This window comes from Dioscorea cayenensis, chromosome 7 (assembly GCF_009730915.1).
Source record: "Dioscorea cayenensis subsp. rotundata cultivar TDr96_F1 chromosome 7, TDr96_F1_v2_PseudoChromosome.rev07_lg8_w22 25.fasta, whole genome shotgun sequence".
Classification (NCBI taxonomy): domain Eukaryota; kingdom Viridiplantae; phylum Streptophyta; class Magnoliopsida; order Dioscoreales; family Dioscoreaceae; genus Dioscorea; species Dioscorea cayenensis.
This window is the reverse complement of record NC_052477.1, coordinates 699,350-726,254: the sequence shown is the minus strand read 5'-3', so window position 1 is coordinate 726,254 and position 26,905 is coordinate 699,350. Positions and strand designations below refer to the sequence as shown.

Genomic DNA, 26,905 nt, shown 5'->3' with positions numbered 1-26,905 from the left:
AACAAAAAAAAAAGAAGGAAACTTTTTGGTTGGTTGTTTGGTCATTAATTTAAAATTTTCCATTGAATTTGTAAAATAAAAACGATACTAATAAATCATTTGTTATCATATGATATAGTATTTAAATACATTAAATCAAAAAAAAAAAAATCAATATTTGGCCTTTTTAAGTTACAATCAACTGCTGTGCATTTTCGTAAAACAGAGTAATGAGATCATTTTTCCCGCTCGACGATCAGCAACAAAAATTAAGTTTCGCGGGATGTGATCACGAGAAATCATCGTGAATTGGCGAAACTGATGGCTCGACGTGATGAGGTCTCAAGCAGTAAGATTGTTGAAGTTGTTTATAGCTGGATGGCAGCAGCAATCGAGAAGAGCATGGTAGGAATCCAGTTGTTGGCAGAACAAAGCTCCAAAGCACGAAGAATGAAACCTAATTTGAATGGCCACGGGGGATTGGCTTCTGGACATTGTGATGTAGTTTGCAACTTATGCATGACACTTCGGAGCATCTGGAACTCGCGCAATGTCAAGCTATGGAAGGCGTATCCTTCGCCTCTCTACATCTTCATCATGTGAGGTTCTGACTTACTATCATCATGGCAGAAGCAACAGGTCCATAGTCGCCACTATGATGTTGTAGGAGCCTGAACTGGTCGCCACCTCCAGATGGACATTTTAAATGTAACCTTGATGGGGCTGTGTTTGCTGCCCAGCTGCAGGTGGGGATCGGAAATCATTCTTTGTGACTATATATCTCGGTAATTTTATAGCAGGTTTCATGGCCACATTTAATGGATTAATCTCCCCCATTGTAGTTGAGGCTATTGCTCTGAAGGAAGTTTTGTGTTGGTTGCAATCTGGTAATTACTCTAATGTTATGCTAGAAATGGATGCTCAAGCTGTGGTTTGCAAAGTTCTGCAAGGGTAAGCTAACATTTCAGCTATAGGAATGCTTATTAATAAGTGCAAATTCCTGTTAAATCAATGCCCATCATTCACTTTACAGTTTTGTAGGAGACAGTCTAATCGAATTGAACTAGCCATATGTTGGCAAGATCTACTTTTTTGTTTGGGCACTATCATGTATGACACTCTGCACCTTCTCATTTAGGGGAGGGAGATCTTGCTTGAAGAAGCTTCTACCTATTAATGAAAACTTCTCTCTTTTTTTCAAAAAAAAAAAATAAAAAAATACATTTTATATGTAACAATTTTTAATCTTCAAAAACTAATCAATTAGGTATAGCATGAGAAGTACCATTTTTTTATAAAGGTAATATTTTTATAAAAAAACCGCAAAGCATAGAGAGATGTAACACATGTTTTTTTAAAAAAATCAAGATTGAGTTATGGAAAAAAAATTTAAGATTGAAATGGGTACTAGATTATTTTACTAAATCATTAATTTACTATAACCCTTATTAACAACATATTTATTTATTTACTTATTTATTATTAAATATGAGTAAAGCACTTGTGACAAATCATGTGCCGTTCTTATAAATATCTGATGCATCCTTCCTTTCTATTTTATTTGTTACCAAACAATTAATGAATAACACAATATATGTATATATAAGTTTTTTAAATATATCTTTGGTTTTTAAAAACCAGAGACATTTGATAACAATTTTTAAATTATGATCTAACCGTTGCTATTTATAAAAAATGGTACTATTACGTATTGCAATGCAAATCTAATAGTCATCGTGATATATCCCTAAAAAACACATCATCTTTATATATATATATATATATGAACTTATATTTTTTCGGATATTTGTAGATTCAAAATTTATGAAATTTGTCAAATGATGTAGTCTTTTTTATATGTAAATAACGTCTATAGATTCAAAATTTATAAATGCCCTTGGAGTCATTTAGATCAGCATCTAACACCCTCACCCTCACGGCTGTCTTTCTCTAAACCCCAACATCAGATGGGGTATTGTAAATATATTTAAATATATAAAATAAAAAACAAAAATTTTATGATTATTCGACACTAACCTATGAATCATATAAGAGATGCCATGTGGGTGATCTAAATTAAGCATGTAGGATAAGCCTCTTTTTTTATAAAACCAACCAATCACGTGAGGGAGTCTGATTAACCACGTGTCACTCCCTCATCATTTTCCCGCTCATCAAAAACGATTCCATGACTCCGCGCCACAACCCCTCAAACGAGCCCGAATCAAACCGAGATTGAAAGATTCCCTTTCCCCGAGGGCTTTCTCGTAATTTCCCTCATAAGAAACGCGTTTCATGGCCTTCGTCTCAACTGCTTTAAATTTCACCGCGCATCCTCGTCTTTTGAAATACCAGATTTACCCCTCTGCATCCTCGAAGGTTCTTCTTCTCTCCAGCGCGCCAGCTTTCCTCATTGCCGATCGCCGCCGGAGATGGATCGTGGCTGAAGCTTCTCCGACGAGGGATGAGGAGGTGGTCGTGGTGGAGAAGAAGGGTGTTGGAGAATGGGGGAAGGTATCGGCGGTTCTCTTCGACATGGACGGCGTGCTCTGCAACAGCGAGGGAGCAGCTGGTATGGCCGCCGTCGATGTTTTCGCCGAGATCGGCGTCGAAGTCGAAGCTGAGGATTTCATGCCATTCGTTGGCACTGGTTGAATCTCATCCTCTTCTCTTCTTCTTCTTCTCGTCTTGCTTTAATTTCTAGGTTTTGAATCTTGATTTTGTGGTAATGGATTGATGGATGGATGGATCAGGAGACGCGAATTTTCTTGGAAGTGTTGCTCGTCTCAAAGGAGTTGAGGAATTTGATACTGCAACAGCGAAGAAACGATTCTATGAGATTTATATCAATAAGGTTTGCTCTGATTGGAGTTTTTGAGATTTTTTTTTTGTTTATATGATTCATGGTTGTTCTTGTTTGCTTGATTTTATTCACAGTATGCAAAACCTAACTCTGGAATTGGATTTCCGGGAGCTCTGGAGTTGGTGATGGAGGTATGATTGATGATATTGCTATTTGAATTGTGAGTTTTGGGACTGAATTAATGCTGTTGTTGTTAGTGTAACAGTGCAAAAGAAGAGGGCTTAAGGTTGCTGTGGCATCTAGTGCAGATAGGGTAAAGGTTAATGCTAACTTGGCTGCTGCTGGTTTTGATCCATCTATGTAAGTTTTGCTTGGTTTCTCTGTTTTCATATAATTCTTATGCATTCTTTGTTTCTTTATAGTTCTGTCTTTTGCTGAGATGGATCACATTGATTAATTGAATATGCAGAATTGTATAGTTTAGAAGAGATATTTAAGATAAGTTATTGTTGTATATCTATCTTGCTCATAATGGTTTCTCAAACCTCCCATTAAGTAGTTCAACATTCGGAATCTCTTTGTGAATTCTCTCTGTTTGGTTACATAGAAAGTACAATAGTTCCTCTTGAAAGCATTGGCATGGCATCCATTCACTAGAATTACATTCCCAGTAGATTTGGAGATTTATAAATTTTGGCAGTGAAACAAAAATTATACTTCTGGAATTGTTTTTCACTGTCTTGGATGACCAATGAAAAATAATCCTAATAATTGGGTGAATTATATATGGTCTCACTGCTAATTTTGTATGTATCATCATAATTGTATACATGTTATTTCTATTTCTTGCTTTATGTTTATGCCTTCCACTACTTTTGTTTAATTTTGACAATGTGGACAAGCCACGACGCCCACCTATTGTTGTTTAATGATTAGTTTTCTTCTAGTTTGTTGTTGTTTTTTTAATCATTAACCCAAAAAAGAAAATCATATTTGTGTTTTTCTGGTTGTTGGCTTACTTGGGCATCAGATTTGATGCGATTGTGCCGGCTGATGGTTTAAAGAGGTTGAAGCCGGCTCCTGATATTTTCCTAAAAGCATCAAAGGACTTGAATGCACCTGCTCATGAGGTAAACACGTTAATATCTTAATGCAAAATAAAAGATGGATTTCTCTACTCTTTTTATAACTTTTTCTTGCAAAGAAAAAACAGAACCTGTTCTTGTTTCCTTTTTTACTGTCCTTTATATTTTAAGTTTCCCCTTTTTTTCACAAATGTTTGAAAGCATTAGCAGACAAATATCTATGTGGATGATTTTACTATTACATCTAACCTTTCCATAACCGCAACTAGCAAAGGCATTGTGACATGCTCTAGGCTCTGCTACTTCACACAAAGTGATTGGTGTGTGTTGTGTAAATTAAAGAAAAGGCTATTTCTAATTACATGAATTACAAATCCTTTCTCTTATTCTCAATCATTTAGTCATTGGTAATGAATTGGGAGTAACTATGTTGTATTTAAAAGAAACCAGGAATTAATTCATTTGTAACCATATTTTATAATAACTATAAGCTTAACTTTTGTTCCGCACAGAACATTTACTTCCCTTCTAGGCTTCATCTTTGAAGAAAGTTAGACCCTATTTATATATATATATATATATTTTATATTAGTATTATTATTTTAAACTTTGAAAGGCATTTGACAGTGCATAGTTATTGAAGATGCTTTTGCTGGAGTCCAAGCTGCCAAAGCAGCAGGAATGAGGTATGCATAGAAAATCATTTGTTTAGGACAGCATTTGCTGGATAATTAGCTTATAGAAAAGTTGCTGGAATGTTTGTGAAAGATTTTCAATTTGTAACACTGTTAATTTGCCCTGAATATTGAATATATTAGACAGCAATCACATTGAAGAATGTGTGAAGTAAGAGAATTGGTTTGAAACAATACATTATAAGACACAAACTAATTGCTAGTCATATATCTACGGCATCTTTCACTACTTGTGTATCTTCTCATTTAAAGACTATAAAAAGGTACTATACATTAATTCTCTGGCTATTGACTCTATCTTGTTTTGTTGTGTTATTTGCAGATGCATAGCAGTGATGACTTCACTGTCAGAAGACAAAGTGAAACAAGCTAACCCTTCACTTATAAGAAAGGAGATTGGAGATATATCAATTCAGGATATTTTGAATGGTGGGGATTCTGGTTCCCATATTATATAGTTCAAAGTATACCTTACACTTTCAAATATGTAGATACATTCTTTAATATATGAGAGATTTTATGTATTTTTAAGGTTCATTACATCTGTTCTTTATTTCATGATCCATAGTTCATTTGAATGGTGATGGTGCTACTTTCTCTTTTCTGATACTGGTCAATTAGAACAGTAAATCTTGCTCTATGATTTTTAACAAATACAGTTTGTTGCAGATGAGGAGATAAAAGAAGAAAAACCTTCAAAGTATCTATGCAATGGAGTACGCTCCGGAGTATCAAAGCTGCCAAACGGGAGGTAACTTAATTAATGTAATTATATTTATTATTCATCAATTTTGTTTTGGCTATATTATATCCAATTAGTTCAATGGTCAGACTACTGCTAAATAATTTCAATAATAGTTCTATTAAATTGCTTCTAAATAGTTGCTAGTTGATCTAAAAGCTTTCTGGGATGCTAATGACATATTCAGTTTTTTGGATCCTATGATCTAACTAAATTTTATTGGTTTTTCTAAAATTCTTTAAATATTTGTTTTGTGGGGTTAAATTTTTATTTTTTTAATTTTGAATAAATGTGAATAAATCACAATTTATTAAAATAAAAAAGACACAAGAAAACAGAAACAACACAGCTTTCGACTAAACAAGGAAAAATAAAAACAAAACAAGAAACAAAACAAAAAGTATAATAAAGATTTAAGTCCACCTGATATGAAAGGGAAATGTTACAATGGTACATAAATAAGAAAGATAAAAGTAGAAATATATGCTATAAAGTAGCTGTGTTGGAATCATTTTGAGAGATAATAGTTCTTCCAAGTGTTGAAGAAGAAGCTCCGGCAAAAAATAATGATTTTGTAGTGACTACTCTTTTGGTATAGTTTTTTTAAAATTTAAAAATTTAAGTGATCATGGGACCTTTTTTTGACCGAAAGCTCCATAGTGATATGTTGATTTATTTATAACTGAAATACCTGCATATGTACAAAGTTAAAAAAAAAAAAATTATACCCTTTTTTAAGCAAATCATCCAATTAATTATTGTGTTGTTGAATTTTCATTATTGAAATTATCATTTATGTAACCGGACAAAATATTGTTGTTGCTAATATTATGGCGGCATACGTTATAGATGAACCAGGTTTAAATTTTATAAACATTGAAAATGTAAGTTTGCTTCAATTTTTTTTTTTTTTGTTAATATCTATGTTATGTCGATCAATTTACACTCAATTGATGACTTTGGATAACATACAAAAATATACTTGTTTGGTTTATCTTTCATAATAAAGTCTCTCTGATCATGGTCAACTAGGGTAAAAGAGAAGACGCATTGAAAAGCTATGTCTAAATGAATTAGTTGAGACTTTTAAAACATCAAAAACTTGTGCATGCCTTTTTATTTATCTATTTATGTATTACATTTAATATTTTGTATAGGATGTGCTGTGCCAAGTGAATTAATTAATGTTATATAATAAAAAAAAATCATGAAATAGCCTAATTTCTCACGTTAATGTGTGTGTGTTTTTTTTAAATGGATAAATCATATTTATTTAAAAAATAATAAATACATAAGAAAATAGATATACATGCAATAAAAAGCATTAGGATAAATGCAAAACATAAAACAAACACATAAATAAAACAATTCACATGGTAAAGCAAAATATAGATTAATCAATTTTAAAAAAATTTTTAAAAAAAGTAAAATAAAACCCATGAAAACCAGACGAACTAATGATAATGATAGGACCACAGATCTTAATAAAACTCATGAAAACAAAACGAGCCTGTGATCAATACAGGTAATATGGTAGCTTAATAAATAAAAAATAAAAAAACAAAATAACTCCAATAAATAATGACAAATTAAAGTAAAATAAAACCCATGAAAACAAAGATGAACCAGTGATAATGATAGGATCACAGAGCTTCTCGGGATATCTTGGTTTTGTTTTGTTTTTCTGAAAAAATATTATAATTGTTAGCACAACTCTTAATTTTATATTATTTATAAAATATAAAACCATTAAAAAAATGAATTTAACAGTCTTTCTTTTGTATTTCATTCTTTTGTATTTTTCATAAATTTAAAAATAATCACAAATGTCATCTCCTGGCTTGATTTTAGTTATAAACATTTACTTATGGGTAAAAATAGTAAAATTTTATGACTTTTTTTAATGTTTTTATTATTCTTTGTATTCAAAGAAATTATGGCATGGAATTATATATAATAATAATAATTAAAAGTTTATTTGACAGCAGCTTATGAAAACTTTTGAAATTTACAAGTAAAGTTATAAACTGCAGAGATTATATAGATTAATCAATTTTTAAAAAAAAAAAAAAACAAAAAAAAAATCCAACTAACCTCAAGTTAGTTTAAATATAAAATTTGTTTTAATGTATGAACATGTGATTCAAATTGCATAAAACCATTTAATGGTTTACTCCAATATCTCATTAACTACAATTTTATTTAGTATTTTTGATAATAGATAAAAATGTAAATAATATATAAATAATATCACTCAAATATAAGAACTAGTATTTCATTTCCTTCTCAGTGAAAAATGATTTTTTTTTTCAAAAAGTCATTGAAATTATAAATAGATTAGACAGTCACATAAAAATCATGGACAAGGTATTGTAAATAAAAAGAAAAAATGATCATATAAAAAGTATGTATGGAAATGCATATATTATTTCTTTGCACAAAGCTTAGGTTTTCTTTGATTTACATAATAAAAAATTAATTAAATGGTAATAAAAGCATTTATCATCTATCCGGTAAGTTTAGTGATTTGAATAATTTTTTTTTTACTTTAATGACCAAAATAAGAATTGATGCAAAGTTTATTTACAAGTCAAAAATAAGTTTTAATAATTATATTATAAATATTGAGAATATTTGGGATCATAATGCATGATGAGTGATCTATATCAAACCAAGGTAGATAAGCCTTTTCTAGCACATCCCTACCAACGGGTCATGCAACGTGGCGAATTATTATTCTTCCACGTGTCATATCCTCATGATAAATCCCGCTTCTCAAAAATCCAGAATCCAGCTCCATAATAACGTTTAACAATTCGATATCAACCCATCTCTTTTCCTCTTTTGTTATACATTGAGGGCCTTTTCGTCATTTCATACCATACTGTTCACTCATGGCCTTCATCTCGACGGCTATAAATCTCACTGGCCCTTCTCGCCTTTTTAAATACCAACTCTACCCTTCCCAACCATCGAAGAAGACGTGCTTCTCCATTGTTCCCTTCCCGGAGACGCCAGCCTTCGTCCTCGCCGGTTGGCGCCGGCGATTGAGCTTCATTGCCGGAGCATCTACTACTCGGGAAGAGGAGGTGATGGGGGTTCGAGACAAGAATGGTGGTGAGGAATGGGGGAAGGTATCGGCGGTGCTCTTTGACATGGACGGCGTGCTTTGTAACAGTGAGGATGTGTCGAGGATGGCTGCTGTTGATGTTTTCGCTGAGATCGGTGTCTCTGTCACCGCTGAAGACTTCGTGCCCTTCATGGGCACTGGTTTGTTTCATCTTCTTCTGATTCTTCATCTTCTTGTTGGTTTGAGTTCTTGAAATCTATTTTGCGTTATTGATCTTGATTTTGGTTTGTGGATTGATGGATCAGGGGAGGCGAATTTTCTTGGAGGGGTGGCTGGTGTCAAAGGAGTGAAGGATTTCGATCGGGAGGCCGCGAAGAAACGTTTCTTTGAGATTTATCTTGATAAGGTTTTTCTGATTTTTGAAGAATTTTTGTTTCTAGGGTTCAATAATGCTGTGTTTCTTGTTTCCTGATTGCAATTTCACTTACAGTATGCTAAACCCAACTCTGGCATTGGATTTCCGGGTGCATTGGAGTTAGTCAAGGAGGTATAGTCAATGACATGTTGTTGGAATTACAAGATTCGGGATTGAATGATGTTGTTTGTTTAATAGTGCAAAAGTAGAGGGCTTAAGGTGGCTGTAGCTTCTAGTGCGGACAGGATCAAGGTTGACGCCAACTTGGCTGCGGCTGGTTTGGATTCATCTTTGTAAGTGTTTTATATCTCTGTTTTCACACAATTCATTGTATGTGCAAATCATGCATGTTCTAACATTGTTGGAAGTTTATTTTTGTCTTCATGGTCATTGTTAAGGTTATGTATTTATTTGCCTGAGACTGTGTTATAAGTTATAACAGGTTTTGAAAATCTTACTGGGAGATGGTTCACATAGTATTGCTCAAAGGATCTTGGTGATATCTTGAATTGCTTATTTGCTAAATCAGTACCATTCCTGCAGTTTTACCTCAGAATGTACATTTAAACCCACTATGGATAGGATTCTAATGGTATTTTGAATCACTAAGTTAAGGAAGTTATTTTAGGCATTCCTTTGTTAACATGTGGCAACCACTAGTATTAGCCTAAATCTTTGTAACATGATGGGCTTTTTTTTTCCAGTTAACTATATATTCTTGCCCAGCCTATCTTTTATATGAATTCTTGGATAGTTATGGAGTGAGAAGTAATATGCATGTCATTGCATTTTCTTATTTTATATTTACGCTTCGATTGGCAGCAGAATGCTTATTTTTCTTCTGGCTTTGTTCTTTTTATCAATTAAAACAATATATTGGCCTTGCTTTTGATGTCGTGGCATCAGATTCGATGCAATTGTGTCAGCTGATGCTTTTGAAAATCTGAAGCCTGCTCCAGATATTTTTCTTGCGGCCTCTAAGAACTTAAATGTACCCACTCATGAGGTAAGTTGCTTTTGGTTCCCCTTAAATTACTAATAGAAATTTGGTAATCACTTGTCATTGTTGTCAAACAACATATTTGTTGACATGATGCTTATGTTACATCTTACCTTTACATTATCTGGCACTAGCAGGCCATTATGCAGTATTCTGTTGTTACTTCAGCCAAAGCGATTGCTGTGCTAAAATCACTAGTCAAACAACATATCTGTCTGCATGATGTTACCACTACATCTTTCCTTTCCATAACGGCAAACTGCCTGGGCATTGTGTGCTAGTTTGTTGTTTACTTCAGCAAAGTTATTTTTGTAACGTAGGAATAAATTTATCATAAGTATATATCCCATTATATGGCTTATCCCAACGTTTGAGAATAAATCTTTTCCCAAATTTGCAATCTGATCTTTTTGGCTGGAATCGTGAATGAACCTTTATATATATATATATATATTTAATTATGAAATGTTTTGAACAGTGCATTGTTATTGAAGATGCTCTTGCTGGAATTCAAGCTGCCAAAGCTGCTGGAATGAGGTATGCTTAGATAATCTTTATTGGTTTAATGCTATTCCTTCCAGATAGGTAGCTTATAAAAACTTTGCTGTAATGCCTGTTATTCTTGTTCATATGGTTTTGAGCATTACTGGTTTATGTAGCATGTCCAATCTGTCACACTACCGATTCATAATGTATTTCGTCTATATTTGGAGTTTGCCGTGAGTCGCTTCCTAGGTAATGATCTTGGTTCTATTAGTTATGCAATCACATATGTAATTGGCCTATATTTGGGGGTTTACTCTCTTCCAAGTTAATGATCCTGGTTATATTAGATAGGCTATCACATTTAGAAATGTGGGAAAATACGAGGAATGTATTGAACATAGTAAGATAAAAAATAAAGACGCTGGTCATTTATCTATATCCTTGTTAAGTTGCATGTTGTTTTTCATTTACCTTCACATTTATGGACTTTAAAGGTACAAATATTGATGCTTTGGTTTACAGGCTGTTGATTCGCTGGCTGCATGTCATGTTAGATCTTACTGTCCTGGATTTAATGTTTTGAAATCAAACACTGGAAGCCCTGATTTGATTTTTTCTGTTATTGTGCTTTTGCAGATGTATAGCTGTGACCACTACGTTGTCTGAAGACTCACTAGAGCAAGCTAACCCTTCACTTATAAGAAAGGAGATAGGAAATATTTCAGTTCAGGATATTTTAGATGGTGGTGATTCTGGTTCGCATAGTATGTAGTTCAAAGAGTACCTTATTGCTGTTTTCCTCTATAGAGATGCTATATTCCATCAAAATACTTTCATGGCTCAATATTTATTTATTTATGTATTTTATTGCAGAAATCTTGAGAATTTTCAAATATGTAGACACTTTCTATTTGATGGGCACTATATAGTTTTGTTGATTGCATCTGTTTTCTTTGTCGATGATCTAAAGTTCAGAATTGGTCATGGTGTCACTTAATGTGCTTTGATATTAACCATGTGATATTGGTGGATAAGAGTGTTAATTTTTCTCTATGCTTTTTATTTTTAACAAATAAAGCTTGTTGCAGATAAGAAGATGCAGAACCTTCAAAATAACAGTGCTCTGGAAGATACATCCTTAGAGCTGACAAATGGAGAGGTTAATTCTGGTATTGTTCAGAATATGAACTCTGCTGGTGAGCATGCCGACTTTCTTGGGTGGTAAGAGTAGTATCAAAACCCGAGTCTTCCTTTTCATAACTTATTTCATGCAATTATTTTTCTTATCTGTCAATTTTTTGGCAGTATTGTAATCAATTAATTTTCTTGCATGACTGTTAACCTTCATTGATGCAGGAAAATCCATTTAGTTCTTGATCAGATTGCTGCTAAATGCTTTCAGTAGTTGTTTCACTAAATTGCTTTTAAACTCAGTTTGTAGTTGGTCTAAAAGATTTCTGGGAAATCTGTTCTGACTTATTTGGATCCCATGACCTAATAGAAATTTTATGTTTGACAATATAGAGATTATTATTATGCTTTTTCTAAAGGTCTAAGTAAATGAAAAATGTCTGGATTGATCAGTTTTATTTTGTACAGGAAAATCTGTCTCTTTTCTAATTCTGTTAATTCATAATGCAGTGAAGTCAATTTCGTATTTAAGAATCTAGAAGAAGGAAGAAGGCCTTATTGTTGAATTTTATGAAGATAATACTTTAACATTATTTAAAATTTTGATTTTATGCAGATTTTCTATGGAATGTTGTCATGTTGTATCTTGCATGTTGCCTGTAACTCTTGGGTTAGTTAATTGAAACTAGTTTATGTATGGGTGTATTAGTGTTTCTTTTTCATTATTCTGGAGGAAAGTATCACATAAAATGAAACCCAAAAGAGTTTGCAGTTTTTAGAAGTCTATGCATGATTAAAACTTTAGAAACAAAAATTGACTTTGGGTCTGTTTACTTAAGTTTTACCCTCTAAGTTAAATTGATGATATAAAACATTAATGCGAAGGATTAACTTGTGGCGAAGTTTGAATAGTTATCTAGAGGACCATTATAGCCAACTCCATATAATATTATGTTTAGGATTAGGTCAGTTTGTTGGTTTATTGGACCTGAAATTATAGGAGACAAGTCAGTTTCAAAGTTCTCTGCAAGCAGTAGGCTGCCAATTGTTAGTTGTAAACATAAAGCCTTTTGTGTTTCCTACTAATTTTATGGAATTTTCCAGTCTACCAAAATGGTTTTCTGTGGTCATTTCCCTATTTCCATTTTAATTCTCATTTTCATTGACTACTGGTTGTGCTTTCTTGCTCTAAACATATTGCGTTGTTTGCAGTTCACCAATGTTTTATGAATTCCTTATGGCTTCAAAAATCAACTGCATTTTATCAACAGGTTACAGGGTTCTCGACGTGACATTTTGAGATATGGAAGTTTGGGAATTGCTATTTCTTGTCTTGTTTTTACTATCACAAATTGGAAGGTAACAATAATATAGCATGGAAACAATTATCTATGCAGAATCTAAAATAATGTTGCTGTTTTTTTCTGCATAACAGTAAGGGTGGACATGTATGCTCTTTAGTTCCTTGCTTTCCTTTCTTTTATGTGCAATCTAGTGCTCTGTGTTGTTGTCTCTCCAAACATAGCATGTTTTCAATTCTATTATTGAAAAAGCATAAAGTTTGGTTTAAGGTGGAATTACTTAGAATTTTCATTATAGATAAGCTTGTGTCTGATTGGCATGACTTCTAGTTCTTTGCATGTTGGCTGAGATACTTCATTCCTTTATTTTAATTCATCCAAGGGTAATCTGTCAGGCTTGTGGCAGTTTTACTGAGGGTTGATATGTGATTCCTTTAGTTTAATTGTTCCAAGAATAATCTGTGTCAGGTTTGTTGTAGTATTACTAATACATTTAATCAGGACTGATATTTGAGTCCTCGAGTTTAATTGTTCTAACAGTAATCTGTCAGGCATGTGGCAGTTTTACTGAGAGTTGATATGTAATTCCTTTAGTTTAATTGTTCCAAGAATAATCTGTGTCAGGTTTGCTGAAGTATTTCTAATACATTGAATCGGGGCTGATATTTGAGTCCTCAAGTTTAATTGTTGTTAGAGTAATCTGTCAGGTTTGTGTTTGGTAGCAATATTGGATCAGGGTTGATATTAACCTGCTTTCTTAAGAACCTGTAAGATTTTTCTAGAGAGCAATTTGAGAAAAATATATTTTCTCTAAAGCATCAATATACCGTAGACATTGGCATCTTGACTACAGATTGAATGAAGTATTCTGATTTTACAAGAGGCTTATGTATCACAATTCTATTTTCTTCCTGTAGGCCATGCAATATGCGTCTGTGAAAGGGATTCTAAATTTATTTTCTAGAGTTGATCGTTCCATGTTTGGTCAGAATGAAGGTTAGCTAATATGCCTTCCTATCTACCAATGTTCTCTATTTTCAATATAGAAATTTGACCAAGTTTAATTTCTTTTTCATCTAGAGCAACATCTAATTTTATGTTGAGCTTCTGGCAGATGGAATTAAATATGAAATTTAAGGATTTAGTTGTTCTTTCTCTTTATTTGTCATTTAATTGCTGTGAATTTCCAACAAGTAACTTGCTGTTTATTGGTTATAGGAGATCCAGGATCATCAAGAATTGAACAAATGAAAAAATATATCTCTGATTTCGAAGAGAGGTATGCCACAAATTAATTTCACTATCAGGGATTTGTGTGTGTTCGGACTTGTATTTCTTTGGATTCCTACTCTCATTTATTCATTATTCTTTTTCATGGAGTGGCTCTGGTTCGAGTATGCCCGAATTTCCATCACAGCTTGATTGGCTGAATGCTGCTCCACTTCAGTTTCAAAGGGTAGTTCTCATTGCGTATTGCTGTTTTTCCTAATAATGTTTAAATGGTGTGCAAATGTGCTTCCATCTTAGTCCTTTTTTTATCCATTATTAGCCTCTCCCTCCATTATCGGCTTCATTATTTTTTTAAGCAATTTCTTATACATGGATGCATGGAATGTATATAAGTAACATAAACTATCTGATACCATTCCAGCTAGTATATGGTTTAGGCTTCATTATTGTATACTCTAGAGTAGTGAAAGAAAAATTACTTACGTTCTGAGTCGCATGCGAAATGTTTGAGCCATTGATTTTGATTTATTAAGTAATTTCTTGGACATGGATGCATGGAATGTATTTATGTAACTTAAACTGTTTGATGCCATTGCAGCTACTATATAGTTTAGGCTTCAACGTTGAATACTCTTAGTGAATCAATGATTACTGACATTCTGAACTCTCAAGTGAAATGTTTGAGCCATTGATTTTGATTAAAATTTGAACAGTGTGTGTGGGCGCGCGCGTGGGTGAGATAATTGTTAGACTCGCAATCACTTTATTCCTGTTACACACAACAAAGTGGCTCATTGGCATCCTGGTTATGCCTGTGTCTGTCTGGGGTGAGGGGCTTGCTACATAAATTCAAAGCTCATTCCTCATTCTGGTAGTGGAATTTAGGCTGTGTAATTTCTATTACTGTATTGAATAGGCATCATGAAGTTTGTTTGATTCTTTAAAGTCACACAATCGAACTGACTGTGATTGCATAGGTATCACAAATAATTGCTTGTTTGCGACTTAACTTAATTCCTCTGCATCTGACAGTATGTTGATTGTTTTCCTCTTGAAATCAAGTGTTAGCATTGTAATTGATATGCCCTTTAATCATCTAAACTCTTTTTTTTCACATGTGTTTTTGATCCAGGATTTGAAGGGTAGAGTAGTTCTACTGGATTTTTGGACATACTGTTGTATTAACTGTATGCATGTGCTGCCAGACCTGGAATTCTTAGAAAAGAAATACAGTGATAAGCCGGTACTTAATGCATTTTTTAAATCTTTTCAGTCAGTAATTGTGAGATTGAGCTTGCGATTTGTTTCTTCGACTTGTTTACAGTTGGTTTTTGGGATTTTGTTGTTCGGTTGATGCTACATTTTCTGCTGTTCTTTTATCACAGCCTTGGAGATACATTAGTTTTAGTTTTCTGCGTTTATTTGTATTGATGGCAACTGACATAATATTCAGAGACAATTTGTGCTTATTAGACTTATTTGACATAATAAATTTAAAAAAGCCTCAACTTGTAAGATTTCCTTGTTTGACAATTTTGTAGTTTTGTTCATTTTAGAAGTTAATTCAGATGTTAGGAAATAAATGGTCTTGTTTCAGACCATTGTATATTAGATTTTGACCATGCAAGAGTTATTGTCTCGAAGTTATCAGCAGAATTCTGTTTATCCACAGCTTTCCTCTATTAGTCACAATGTATTTAATTATCTGTTTCTTTTATTTTTCATCTTAAATCTTTCCATTGATTGTTGATATTACCCTGTTGATGTTTTACATAAAAGCTTTATCTCTGTGCAGTTCACTGTTGTAGGAGTGCACTCTGCAAAGTTTGATAATGAGAAAGACTTGGAAGCAATCCGCAATGCAGTCTTGCGTTATAACATTGCCCACCCTGTATGTTAAACTTGCTCCACTATGTCAAAGGACAAAAATAGAAATTTTTTCCTAGTGATAATTTTGAAAACTAGGCTATAAAGAAATGAACTTAAGAATGTACAAGGTGATTGTTCCTTGACAGTATGTTAGAGGAATCAAGAACTTCCACCATTATAAAACAACTAATAAACCTGCTCTTTCTTTGTCTCAACCTAATTTATGGATATCTGAATTATCTGGCAATTTTAGATTAACAATTTCGAAATGAAATTTAGTAGATATTTGTAATTAGTATATTTGACGTTCTGCAATGATGTGAATGTATTTTTTTGTATATTGCATATTTATATTGGAGCAAGTATCCCTCCTGCTTTACTATTATTTGTTGCCATCTGTCTTATGTTTATCATTCTCAATGTCATCCTTCGTTTGTTTTTGTCTGTCTTAGGTTGTAAATGATGGTGACATGTATTTGTGGCGGGAATTGGGAGTAAATTCCTGGCCAACATTTGTCATTGTTGGACCTAATGGAAAGATCCTAGCGCAAATATCTGGTGAAGGACATCGAAAGGTAACAGTCTTCAACTCTACTGTGAATTGCATCAAAGACTCTTCTTTTCAAGTCATTACCCATTTGGGCTTGTGTTACAGCATGAACCATGATTCCTAAGATTTATGTGATGGATAGTTTGCTGAAGATTTGACACTAAGTGTCATCCATCTCTCTCTCTCCCTCTCCACCGACACATAGTCACACACGCACACACACTAAGAATAAAACAGTTATTTTTCTGATGAATCACTTTATTCCTCAAATTTTGCTGTTGCTGTTTGTTATTTTGTTTTAGTTCCATCATCAATTGATTGAGAATTTACTAAAAATTCATTAAATATGTTGTGGTGTACCATTTGAATGCCATCATTCCATGCTTCATTTCTGATTGCAGGATCTTGATGATTTCATAGAAGCAGCTCTTCAGTTCTACCAGGAAAAGAAATTACTGGAGAACAGACCTATCCCCCTAGCATTGGAAAGGATAATGACCGTCCTTTGCTGGCATCACCATTGAAATTCCCTGGGAAACTTGCCATAGATGTCTTGAACAACAGACTCTTTATATCAGACAGTAATCATAATCGTATAGTGAGTATTCCTGAATCCCATTTTTCACATTTTAGCAGGTATTTCTATTAAATAACACTCTTTATATCATACAATTATTGTACTTGTGCAACAAGTATTCTTGCATCCCATTTTCCACATTTTACTAGTTATTTCAAGTTCTCTTCTTCGTCAAGTTAAAAACCAACTAAAGCTCGGGGCCAGTTGTCACATTATTTTTCTAGTTGTAACAAATGGATTATGTGAACTTGATGTAGTGCGGTGTTAGTTTTATCAATTGATTTTTAACTCTGAATTTAATTCACATATGATTATCTTCCTTGGAAGCCAGGTGGTAACAGACTTGGATGGAAATTTTATTCTTCAAGTTGGGAGCAGTGGAGAAGAAGGCTTTCTTGATGGTACCTTTGACAAGGCCTCTTTTAGACGCCCTCAGGTAAGGATTGCCATAAATATAATATCTCTTCTATGAGCCAGGACAGAATTAGGTTCAAAAGGAGGAGCTTAGGGCATAAGAGGTCGATATAGAGAGAATAAATCATAAGAAGGTATAGGGCTTTCTGCATAAACAATTCCCCATCACTTGATAAAGTCTTGTTTTACATGCTGAGAGCATCTACTATATAAATGACAAACTTTTACTTATTATTTTTTCCTTAAAACTCGTCACTACGTAGATTTATTTAGTTATTACTTGCTTATGTAAGTCAAAATTTTGATATCATGATCATACATAGAAGCCTGAGAACATTATGATTAACTAAGAAAAATGCATTACTGTCAAGCCTTTTTCTTTTCAGTGCTAAATACATGCTTTCATCATTGTTAAAATGTTTTGCTTCCAGGGTTTAGCTTACAACCCAAAAAAGAACCTCTTATATGTGGCAGATACAGAAAATCATGCCTTGAGGTATGTGGAAACTGTGAGCCTCACTTTGTATCTGATATACATGAAGAATGCTTGAATAAGTTGAAATAAGGTTTTTTCTTTAAGCCTATCAGATTGAACCCTGCACAAGCTCTTGTGAAGTTTCTATTATTGCTATTGTGGTGATTAAGAGGAAAGTGCCATGGGTCTCAGAATGTTGTTTGTATTTGTATGTAGAAAATTATGTGTACTAAATGATGAGAGGATTTCTATTATTGTTATAGAACTTATGTTTTATTGCCAAAATTTTTCTTTCCCAGAGGTACTTGTCTTAGTTGGTCTTGTTATGTGAGAGCATATTTTCATCATAATGTAGCAGGAAAAGCTGAAATTCATGATTATGGTCACATATTTACTGAAAAAACCTTTAAATGATTTCTGAAGAAATTGTGGCAGGTACTTTGATCTATATATTATTAAATTTTCTATTGAAAGCTGAGAAGTCTCATACCCTTCTAGATGGTATAACATAGCTTTCAGTGAGAATGTTTTACTGCTTGAGCTCAGAAGAATATGCAGTCTAGTATCTGTCCCAACTGTTTTTCTGATACATTATAAAGCCCTCAATATCCAAAATTAGTGGCTTAAATTGAATTAATTTAGCTCTTCTTCTTTACCCTATGTATTTATGTATATTATTTTGATCATGATATGCTAGTTAAATTTTCCATGTTATTAACGTCTGTATTTCTGTAGGGAGATTGATTTCATCAACGAGACAGTAAGAACTCTTGCTGGCAATGGAACTAAAGGATCGGACTATAGAGGGGGGAAGAAAGGAAATGCTCAGGTAAGAACTCAGGGAACATGATGTTGTACATATTATGTAGATAATTCCAGTGTACAGAGGAGGAAGAAAATGAACTCATCAGTAAGAAACCTGATAGTGTACTTGCTAACCAGATGTCTTCATCATAAACTATTTGCTTGTCTATGTCTTCCAAATATAACCTTTCCAAATAGTATACAAAGGTGTTCACCAGTTTGCGAAGATGGAATTTATACATGTACACAGAGAGGTTAATGACCCATTTAATTTCTTGACTAAGGCGCACAGGAAATTTAGATTTGCTTTGTTATTTGAGAGCTATGCTGCTTACTCTGGAAGTTTGTTGGACCTCTCTGGTGGTAAAGTGAGGCAGACCCCTGAAAAATGAAAATTTTAGAAGGCATAGTATTGATCATGCTAGGCAATTTACATTTTTCTTTCTTTTAATTTTTGGCTGAAGTTCATTATGTCATTAGTTTTTGAGTTATCTTGACCTTGAATGATCTCGTTCAGATCCTTAACTCTCCATGGGATGTTTCCTATGACCCCGTGAGAGAGATGGTATACATTGCAATGGCTGGACAGCATCAAATTTGGGAGCACAATACATTAAATGGAATTTCCAAAGCTTTCAGTGGAGATGGCTTTGAGAGGAATCTGAATGGGTCAAGGTAAGGATATCAACACAAAGGATGGATATAACTGCTAACAGGCTGTAAGTTGATCCTTATCTTTAGTTTGAAACAATGTGCTTCAACAAAGTACAAATAACATATTTCATTGTCAAAGCTTGTTGTAATAAATCAACTGCACTAGGTCCAAAATATGTTTTCACCAAACATGTGATCACTTATTTAATTTGCATTTCTGATTTTCATACTATATCAGAAATCTTTTTCTGATGGATCTAGTTGTGAACATAGTTATAACTTGACAATTGATATGCTGCAAATCTACTCTTCTATATCACTAGTTCTATCCCTTACCCTCCCTAGTTGTGATGTGGATTGTTGAATAATGACAAATATAACATGTTGAAAGATTTCATAGTAAAAAAATCATCCAAGTGAATCTTTTCACTGGAATTAGCGGAAGGAGATGGGATTTAATGTTTACTATTGCCATTCAGTCACTGTTGTTTATTGATTTTTTTTTTTTCACTCTCTTGAAATCAGAGAAGGGATTTTTCTGTAAAAGAGACAATTCTGAATTCTGAAATGACCTAAGTAGCACAAAAAATTTAGATGAGTCTTACTAAAAATATTTATGAAGTTCAGTTCAATTACTTTCATCATTAATAATACCATAACTGTGGCATGCGGTTCATTGTTAGCATAGATGTTGTTCCTTTTTTGGTTACACTTTTATAGCAACTGTTTCTAATCTTTGCTAATTTCATGTGACACATCTCGTGATCAGTCTTTTTCTTTTCTTCGTTGTGTCCGTGTACAAATCATTTTTGATTAATTTGTAGCATATGATGCAGTTCTGAGAACACATCATTTGCACAGCCATCTGGGATCTCTTTATCAACTGGTAATGATTTTTTTGCTTCTTGGTATATGCCTTTCAAGTATTATTTTTGAGGTCAAACTGCAATATTTTCAACAGACTTTCAGGAGTTGTTCATAGCTGATAGTGAGAGTAGTTCTATTCGTGCCCTTGATCTGAAAACTGGAGGGTCAAGGTTACTAGCTGGAGGTGATCCACTATTCCCAGAAAATTTGTTTAAGGTATTCAGCTGTAAACTGTCTCCAATATTAAAATTGAATTTTGCAGTTGAAGAAAAACTACAATATGAAATGCGACTCTTCAAATGCTGAATAGCTTTTTCATTTAATCCATTTTTGCGCATTTTCTTCATTGTTTTGCTTTTGCAGTTTGGTGATCATGATGGAATAGCCAAAGATGCACTTTTCCAGCACCCATTGGGTGTACTGTGCAGTAAAGATTGTCAAATTTATATAGCTGATTCCTACAATCACAAGGTAAAAAGTACAAACTATTAATTAATTTCCGGAACATTAGTATGCTTTGGATGTTTGGAGAAGCCAGTAAACTTGGTATAATGAAACTAGTAGCTTCTTTTGGAATAAGTTTATATATCATCTGATTTTTGAAAGAGTAAATTTGAAGAAGACATCACTTGTGTGTGTGTGTGAAATTTATATAGCTGATTCCTACAATCACAAGGTAAAAAGTATAAACTATTAATTCATTTCCGGAACATTAGTATGCTTTGGATGATTGGAGAAACCAGTAAACTTGGTATAATGAAACTAGTTGCTTCTTTTGGAATAAGTTTATATATCATCTGATTTTTGAAAGAGTAAATTTGAAGAAGACATCAGTTGTGTGTGTGTATGTGTGTTAGGTCTTTTTTTAATCATCCTACTCCAATCATTTTCCTCTGTTTACTATTTACTAGTGTCTAGCTTCTGTAACAAACATTTTTTTATAGTAATATGTTACGATTAAGCCTTATCTACTAACTGACCTAGTTTGAGTGGCGCATCATGTTTATTATGATCTGTAGTTGCATTTACCTTTATCTAATGCAGGCATTTCGAACATTCAAATGTTTATGTTGAAATGACAGGTCAAGAAACTTGACCCAGTTGGTAGAAGGGTTACGACATTAGCTGGGACTGGAAAAGCTGGATTCAAGGATGGCATGCCTTTGTCTTCTCAGGTGTGGAATTTGTTTCTATTTCAATTTGATCAACATCTTCAATCAACTGTTGAAAGCATGACAACATAAATAATCTGCTTCAGAATACCGGGATTTTCTATAGAAAAAGCAAACCATTAATAAGATTTTGAAAGAAATTACTGATTCCTTCACTTGATGGTTTTATATGATTGTTATTTATTTTGAGCTGTAACCATTTGAGGATTTTACTTTTTCCAATTTCTCCCAAAAGATTCTTGTACTAGGTAATGATTAAGTTTAATACCGTTTAATCCTGTATTCTATATTATTCTAGATATCTAATTTTATGAAAGAAAAACAAATGTTGTGGATAATTTACTGATGCTCATGATGTGGATGCAGCTTTCAGAGCCATCAGGGATTGTTGAAGCAGAGAATGGTACATTTTTCTTTCTGTATTGAGTAAAATGTTTTCATGCATTTTGTTCTATTGGTTTCCAGCTTATTGGACCTATGCTTTGTTTACTGTGATAAAATAATTGGGCAGAAAATATATCACGAGTTTATCAGTATCTAGTTGAATTTTAGTTTTTATTTTGTTGTGAGACATTATGTTCTCCTTGTGAATCATGATATTACTAGACATTTTAAATGCCATTTCTTGGGTACGTTGTTGACTATATGCTGGAAAAATTGTATCTTGAGTAATTGTGTCAAGCTGAGTCATTATGCTCATATAAGAGTTGTATTGGGATACTGATGTGGTAACTATATACAGTTTGCAGGTATTTAAAAAAAACTCAATAATGTTACTTACAAATGTAGTAATTGAATGTGGTTTTCGGGCATATAATCTTAGCTTTTCTATAGTTAATTTTTTTTGGTAATTCATTGCAGGAAAGCTTTTCATAGCAGATACAAATAACAATTTGATCAGATACTTAGACTTGAATGCTAAAGATCCTGTGCTGCGTACGTTGGAATTGAAAGGAGTGTCGCCACCATCACCTAAACAGAAATCCTTGAAACGCCTTAGACGACGGGTATCTGCAGATACCCAAATTATTGCAATTGATGGTGGTTCTTCTTCGGAAGGGTACTTGAATCTTTTTATTTCAGTCCCCGATGGTTACCATTTCTCTAAGGTTTGTTGTCTGTTCTGTCCCTTGAAGTTACCTTTGTTTATGGGTTTATGTATATGCCATCTCACTTCTACCTGAATTCAACACAGTATTTTTGCAATGTTAAACTAGAAAAATAGTTATCCTGTCTATAAGCATTGGTAGAAAGAAAAGCTTATATTTATATACTCCTTAATTGCTCATCCTGCTACTACTGTAACGTCTTATATTTTGTTTAGTTGTCAAGCTACACTAAACCTCTTCCATCTCTCAAACCTTTCCCATAATTCTTCTGATGTTAAAAATCAGAACTTCACATGCTTAGTCTTCTGCTTTCCAAGTAATAATTGTTCCTAATGTTTACACTAGAAATTCCTATTTGACTTCCCATAAACCTCTGTCTGTCTGTTGTGCTTTGAGTGAGCTTGCTTTCTGCTCTGTCTCACGCACTTCAGTTAAACTCATCCATATGCCTTCTGATCCATCCTGATTAATCATAATTCTTAAGGCCTTTTCTTTAACCCATTGTTTCTTGTAACACTTGATCACTAAGTGGTGCACTTGGCTTCTGCACATCTGCACATGGTCAATTGTTCTCTGTTTCAATTTTAGGCACTAACAAAATTAAACATGAGCAATGCTATTATCTTAAAATTGCACCCATGGTCAATGGTTCTCTGTTTCAATTTTAGGCACTAACAAAATTAAACATGAGCAATGTTATCATCTTAAAATTGTATTGTATATAACCACCAAACGAGGTGGTGCTATTTATTGCACGAATATTTTGATAAAAGATGATGAGTATTGATTCTTTTGTCATTTTATTACATTATTTTAAAATACAGGAAGCTCGCAGTAAATTTGAAGTAGAAACTGAGCCTACAGATGCAATAAACATAGAACCCTCAAATGGGTTTTTGAACCCAGATGGAACTGTGTCCCTTCACTTCCAAAGAACAGCTGCTTCTCGTGCTATGGGTAGCATAAATTGCAAGGTACTATACTGTAGCATAACTTTTAGAATTTCTTTGATGTTGACATGCTATCTGAACCAAGAGAAGTGTCAAATTTTGCTTCTCTTTGGAGTTGTTTTCATTTAAAAGTTTTTGAAATTTTACCTGCCAAAAGAGCCAGTTAATTATCACTTCCAAAGAGCAGACAATTCAGACAGTCATGTTATGTTTGGCAGGTTTACTATTGCAAAGTGGATGAGGTGTGCTTATACCAGTCACTAGCCTTTGATGTGTCATTCCAGCAACTAGTGCCAAAGCCTGATCCTTCAGAGATAAAGCTCTCCTTCACTGTTATGCCTAAAGCATCCCCTACAGGTACACTACAACTACCAATCAAACAATAGTCAAAAAATCAAACAAAAAAATATCAAAAAAAAAAAAATTTTGAAGCTCAATTCTTCTTTCTGTACATGTGTTAATTGGCCATAATCAAACAATGAATAGGCAAACAAAAAAGAAGAACAAAGAATAAAGATTTTGATATGATTTAAGATTTAAGTATGCTATTGAAATATGAAAGTTTAGTAGTGCGTCTCGTCTAAGTGTGTCGGCTGTTGAGCAGTGTCTGCGCTGTTTTCTCTTTATAATTGATGATTGCTTACAGACATGGCTCATTAGTCCTTAATACCAACTTTGATGCAAGTCTATTCAGTCATTCTAAAGTCTGTGATTGGACCGAGCTTGTTTGGTGCCAGACATTGCATAATACTCCTGCTGCTGCCCTTAAAAATTTATAATAAAATATTTTTAGGTCTAGATGATCTTTTGGCTAACGAAAACTAGGGTTTAATTATTCTAATATATATGCTGCTCAAATGAATAGCACTCACACATGCTTAAACGTACCACTGAAGAAATAAGTTGCATATATGTTTGTTTGCCTTTAAAACCTGATCTTTTTTCTTGTTTGTGTGTGTGGGAGACCAATAATATATAATGTTGCTTTCCCTGGGTCATTATCCTAAATGACATTTAGAGGTTAGATTAAGACTTTGATTTGTTGGAAAGGCTCCCTAGCTCTTTCTTGTGAGCTTCCAACAAATCCTTGTCAAACAAGGATCATGATCTCCTTAATTTTTAATAATAGTCCTTCTTTTTCTTTTTTTTTTAAGAATGAATTGTTTTTTATCTACCCTTCTTCTTAGTGGATTGACATTTGTTAATTTATTTTTCTTGTATGGTTATTAGCAAACCTTAAATCATTGCCTAGTTAGATATTTAGCCAGCCTGCCATCATTAGGGAGATGAATGGATAATTTTTCGCCTGTACGGAAGTGACAGTAATTTTTGTTATTAAACGAAATAGATTTGAAAAAAAAATAATCCTACAAGAAAAAGAGAAATATACTCAACAATGTAAAACAATTTTAAGAATTGAAAAAAAAAATTGGAGTTATAAAAAATATTAATTATGTTTATCAATGGAGTTTGATCTAAGTTGTAAAAGTTTTGGATCAGTACAGAGAGCTTTACCCTTAATATTAGTTTTACTAACTCATCTTGGTAAGCAGATGGATCAAATTCAAATATATTTGGATAAATAACAATCCAATAATGAGAAGGTTAGTCTAATAGAATACAAATATGTGGAGTATTATTAAAATTGTCCATTGAAGGCCTTCAAACTCTCTCATCCAAGTACTCAATGTTAATTGTTTTCTTTGAAATGACATAGTGGGACCAAGTTAGGGTTGGCAAGCTTTAGGGAGTCATTCAGTGTGGCAACCCAGCATTGGTTGATAATTTCTATATTGATGATACGTTACGCAAGGGCTCAGGCGCCGTTCATTTAAACGGCCGCCGCCCTTATTGCTTTTGCCACTAATCCATGACTTAATTAATTGTCTTTCACCAAACAAACATGTTTTCCACATAACCACAAAAGTCAGCTATTTCTTTTTCCTTTTAATGTTATACCTACTTATATGAAAAATTATCCATTCCAATGAGGTGACCAAACAAAGTACCATGTGATGGAACAGTGGATTGATTACTTTTAATGCCATTATCCTAAGTATTCATTGATGATTTGGTTTAAGAAATTGTATGCCTATCTAGAGCAGCAGAATAGAACAACAAGGGTGTTTTATTTTATCCTTATCTATTTATGACCTGGTTTCATGATTTTATTAATGGATCAAGTGATCAACACCTTTGCACCCTAACCACCATCTGAACCATAATAGTACCCATTTCTCCCACTCTCTTTTCTTTTCCATTTTTGATTGTGTATGCTTGTGCATTATTATGTTTGTTCAATGTGTTTTTCTGTGTGTTTGTGGACATAGGAAATAGATGAATTGGTTCTAGTGTTGTTGGTATCTCAATGTGGAGGAGTCATTATGGATAAGGATTTTAATTACTAGTAGTTGAAGCTATGATCATGGCATCACTATCATAGGCTAATGGGTTCATTGAATTATTATTAACTATTCAATGGTTAGCATTTTGTGATCATATTCTCTTATACAGACTTTTTGCACTCTTAACAAATTGAACCGCTTTTTGTCTCCATGCTTAAAACAGGCTTGAACATTTTTAAAATCTAACTATACACTGCACTTGGACATGTTTGGAATAAAATAAAAAATAAAAAATACTATACTAACATTGATTTCATTTATTGAAATTTGAAATGTTTGAGAACCAGTAGTCATACAGGAAAAAAACATCATGGAGTTATTATTAATTATTATTAGTAGTAGTGGTATTATTAGCATTGAAAGAAAAGAAGGATTATAATGCAGGGAGCAAAGATGAACGAGTAATTGGAGACAAGTCCTGAGTGGCCAATACAACAAGTACATGTCACATAGGAATAAGGTTTTTTTTTTCAAAAAAAAAAATATTATTTATAAGAAAAAGAGGAGAAGAAAAAAAAAAGGAAATTGAAAAAGTGGGTCAGGACTGAGAAGCAAGGCAATGTGACACAATAATGGAGCCTTGCTTCCCTCATGTGGGTGGCCATTATCATTTCAAGAGCTGGTGGCTCATCCTTAAATATAAAAAATATAAATTATAAATTGCGAATACTTAATACTATGCTCCCTCCATGGCTATATATTTGCTTACATTATCTTGTCTGCACATTATGTTATCTCATTGAAATTAATTGTATATTATGAGATGTGATTTTATGTTTTGGCAAGTCATATCAGGTCTATACTTTACACTATATACACTTAGAAGGACTCTCCTTGTTATTATAAATGTAGTTTTGTTTTTTATTTTATTTTTCAACTGACAACTTAGAAAGCAAAGTTAATTTTTTTTATATAAAAAAATAAATATACGAAAATGAAGCCCATCTGTACGTGTAGTAAAAACCAAGGTTGTCAGACCCGGATCGGCCCGGCCGGTTCAACCGGAAAAACCGGGAACCGGCCATGTGGTCGGGCCCGGGATACTCCCATCGACCCGGGTATTAAAAACCCGTGATTAACCCGTGACCCAGGGCGGTTCAATCGGGAACCGGTTGACCCTGG

The 26,905-nt window shown here is 33.4% G+C and overlaps 2 protein-coding genes across 2 annotated transcripts; both read left to right on the top strand.

Moving 5' to 3' along the window:
* Positions 1-2,165: 2,165 nt before the first annotated feature.
* Positions 2,166-5,441, top strand: LOC120264542 (protein SUPPRESSOR OF QUENCHING 1, chloroplastic-like). Its single transcript, XM_039272361.1, has 8 exons — positions 2,166-2,629; positions 2,733-2,833; positions 2,917-2,973; positions 3,048-3,142; positions 3,813-3,912; positions 4,495-4,553; positions 4,885-4,991; positions 5,232-5,441. Exons 1-8 carry the CDS (start codon positions 2,275-2,277, stop codon positions 5,315-5,317), a joined length of 960 nt encoding a protein of 319 aa, XP_039128295.1. The 5' UTR covers positions 2,166-2,274; the 3' UTR covers positions 5,318-5,441.
* Positions 5,442-8,089: 2,648 nt separating this feature from the next.
* Positions 8,090-26,496, top strand: LOC120265559 (protein SUPPRESSOR OF QUENCHING 1, chloroplastic-like). The gene is given in 30 exon segments (XM_039273498.1): positions 8,090-8,574; positions 8,680-8,780; positions 8,865-8,921; positions 8,988-9,082; positions 9,696-9,795; positions 10,268-10,326; positions 10,912-11,039; positions 11,364-11,496; positions 12,678-12,765; positions 13,625-13,703; positions 13,926-13,986; positions 14,088-14,163; positions 15,070-15,180; positions 15,733-15,828; positions 16,259-16,381; positions 16,758-16,839; positions 16,842-16,954; positions 17,265-17,369; positions 17,779-17,843; positions 18,558-18,651; positions 19,144-19,301; positions 20,117-20,166; positions 20,242-20,363; positions 20,511-20,618; positions 21,230-21,322; positions 21,686-21,722; positions 22,181-22,428; positions 23,253-23,402; positions 23,597-23,735; positions 26,168-26,496. Coding segments are annotated over 30 exon segments (3,285 nt in total). The 5' UTR covers positions 8,090-8,198; the 3' UTR covers positions 26,206-26,496.
* The last annotated feature ends 409 nt before the right edge of the window (positions 26,497-26,905 follow it).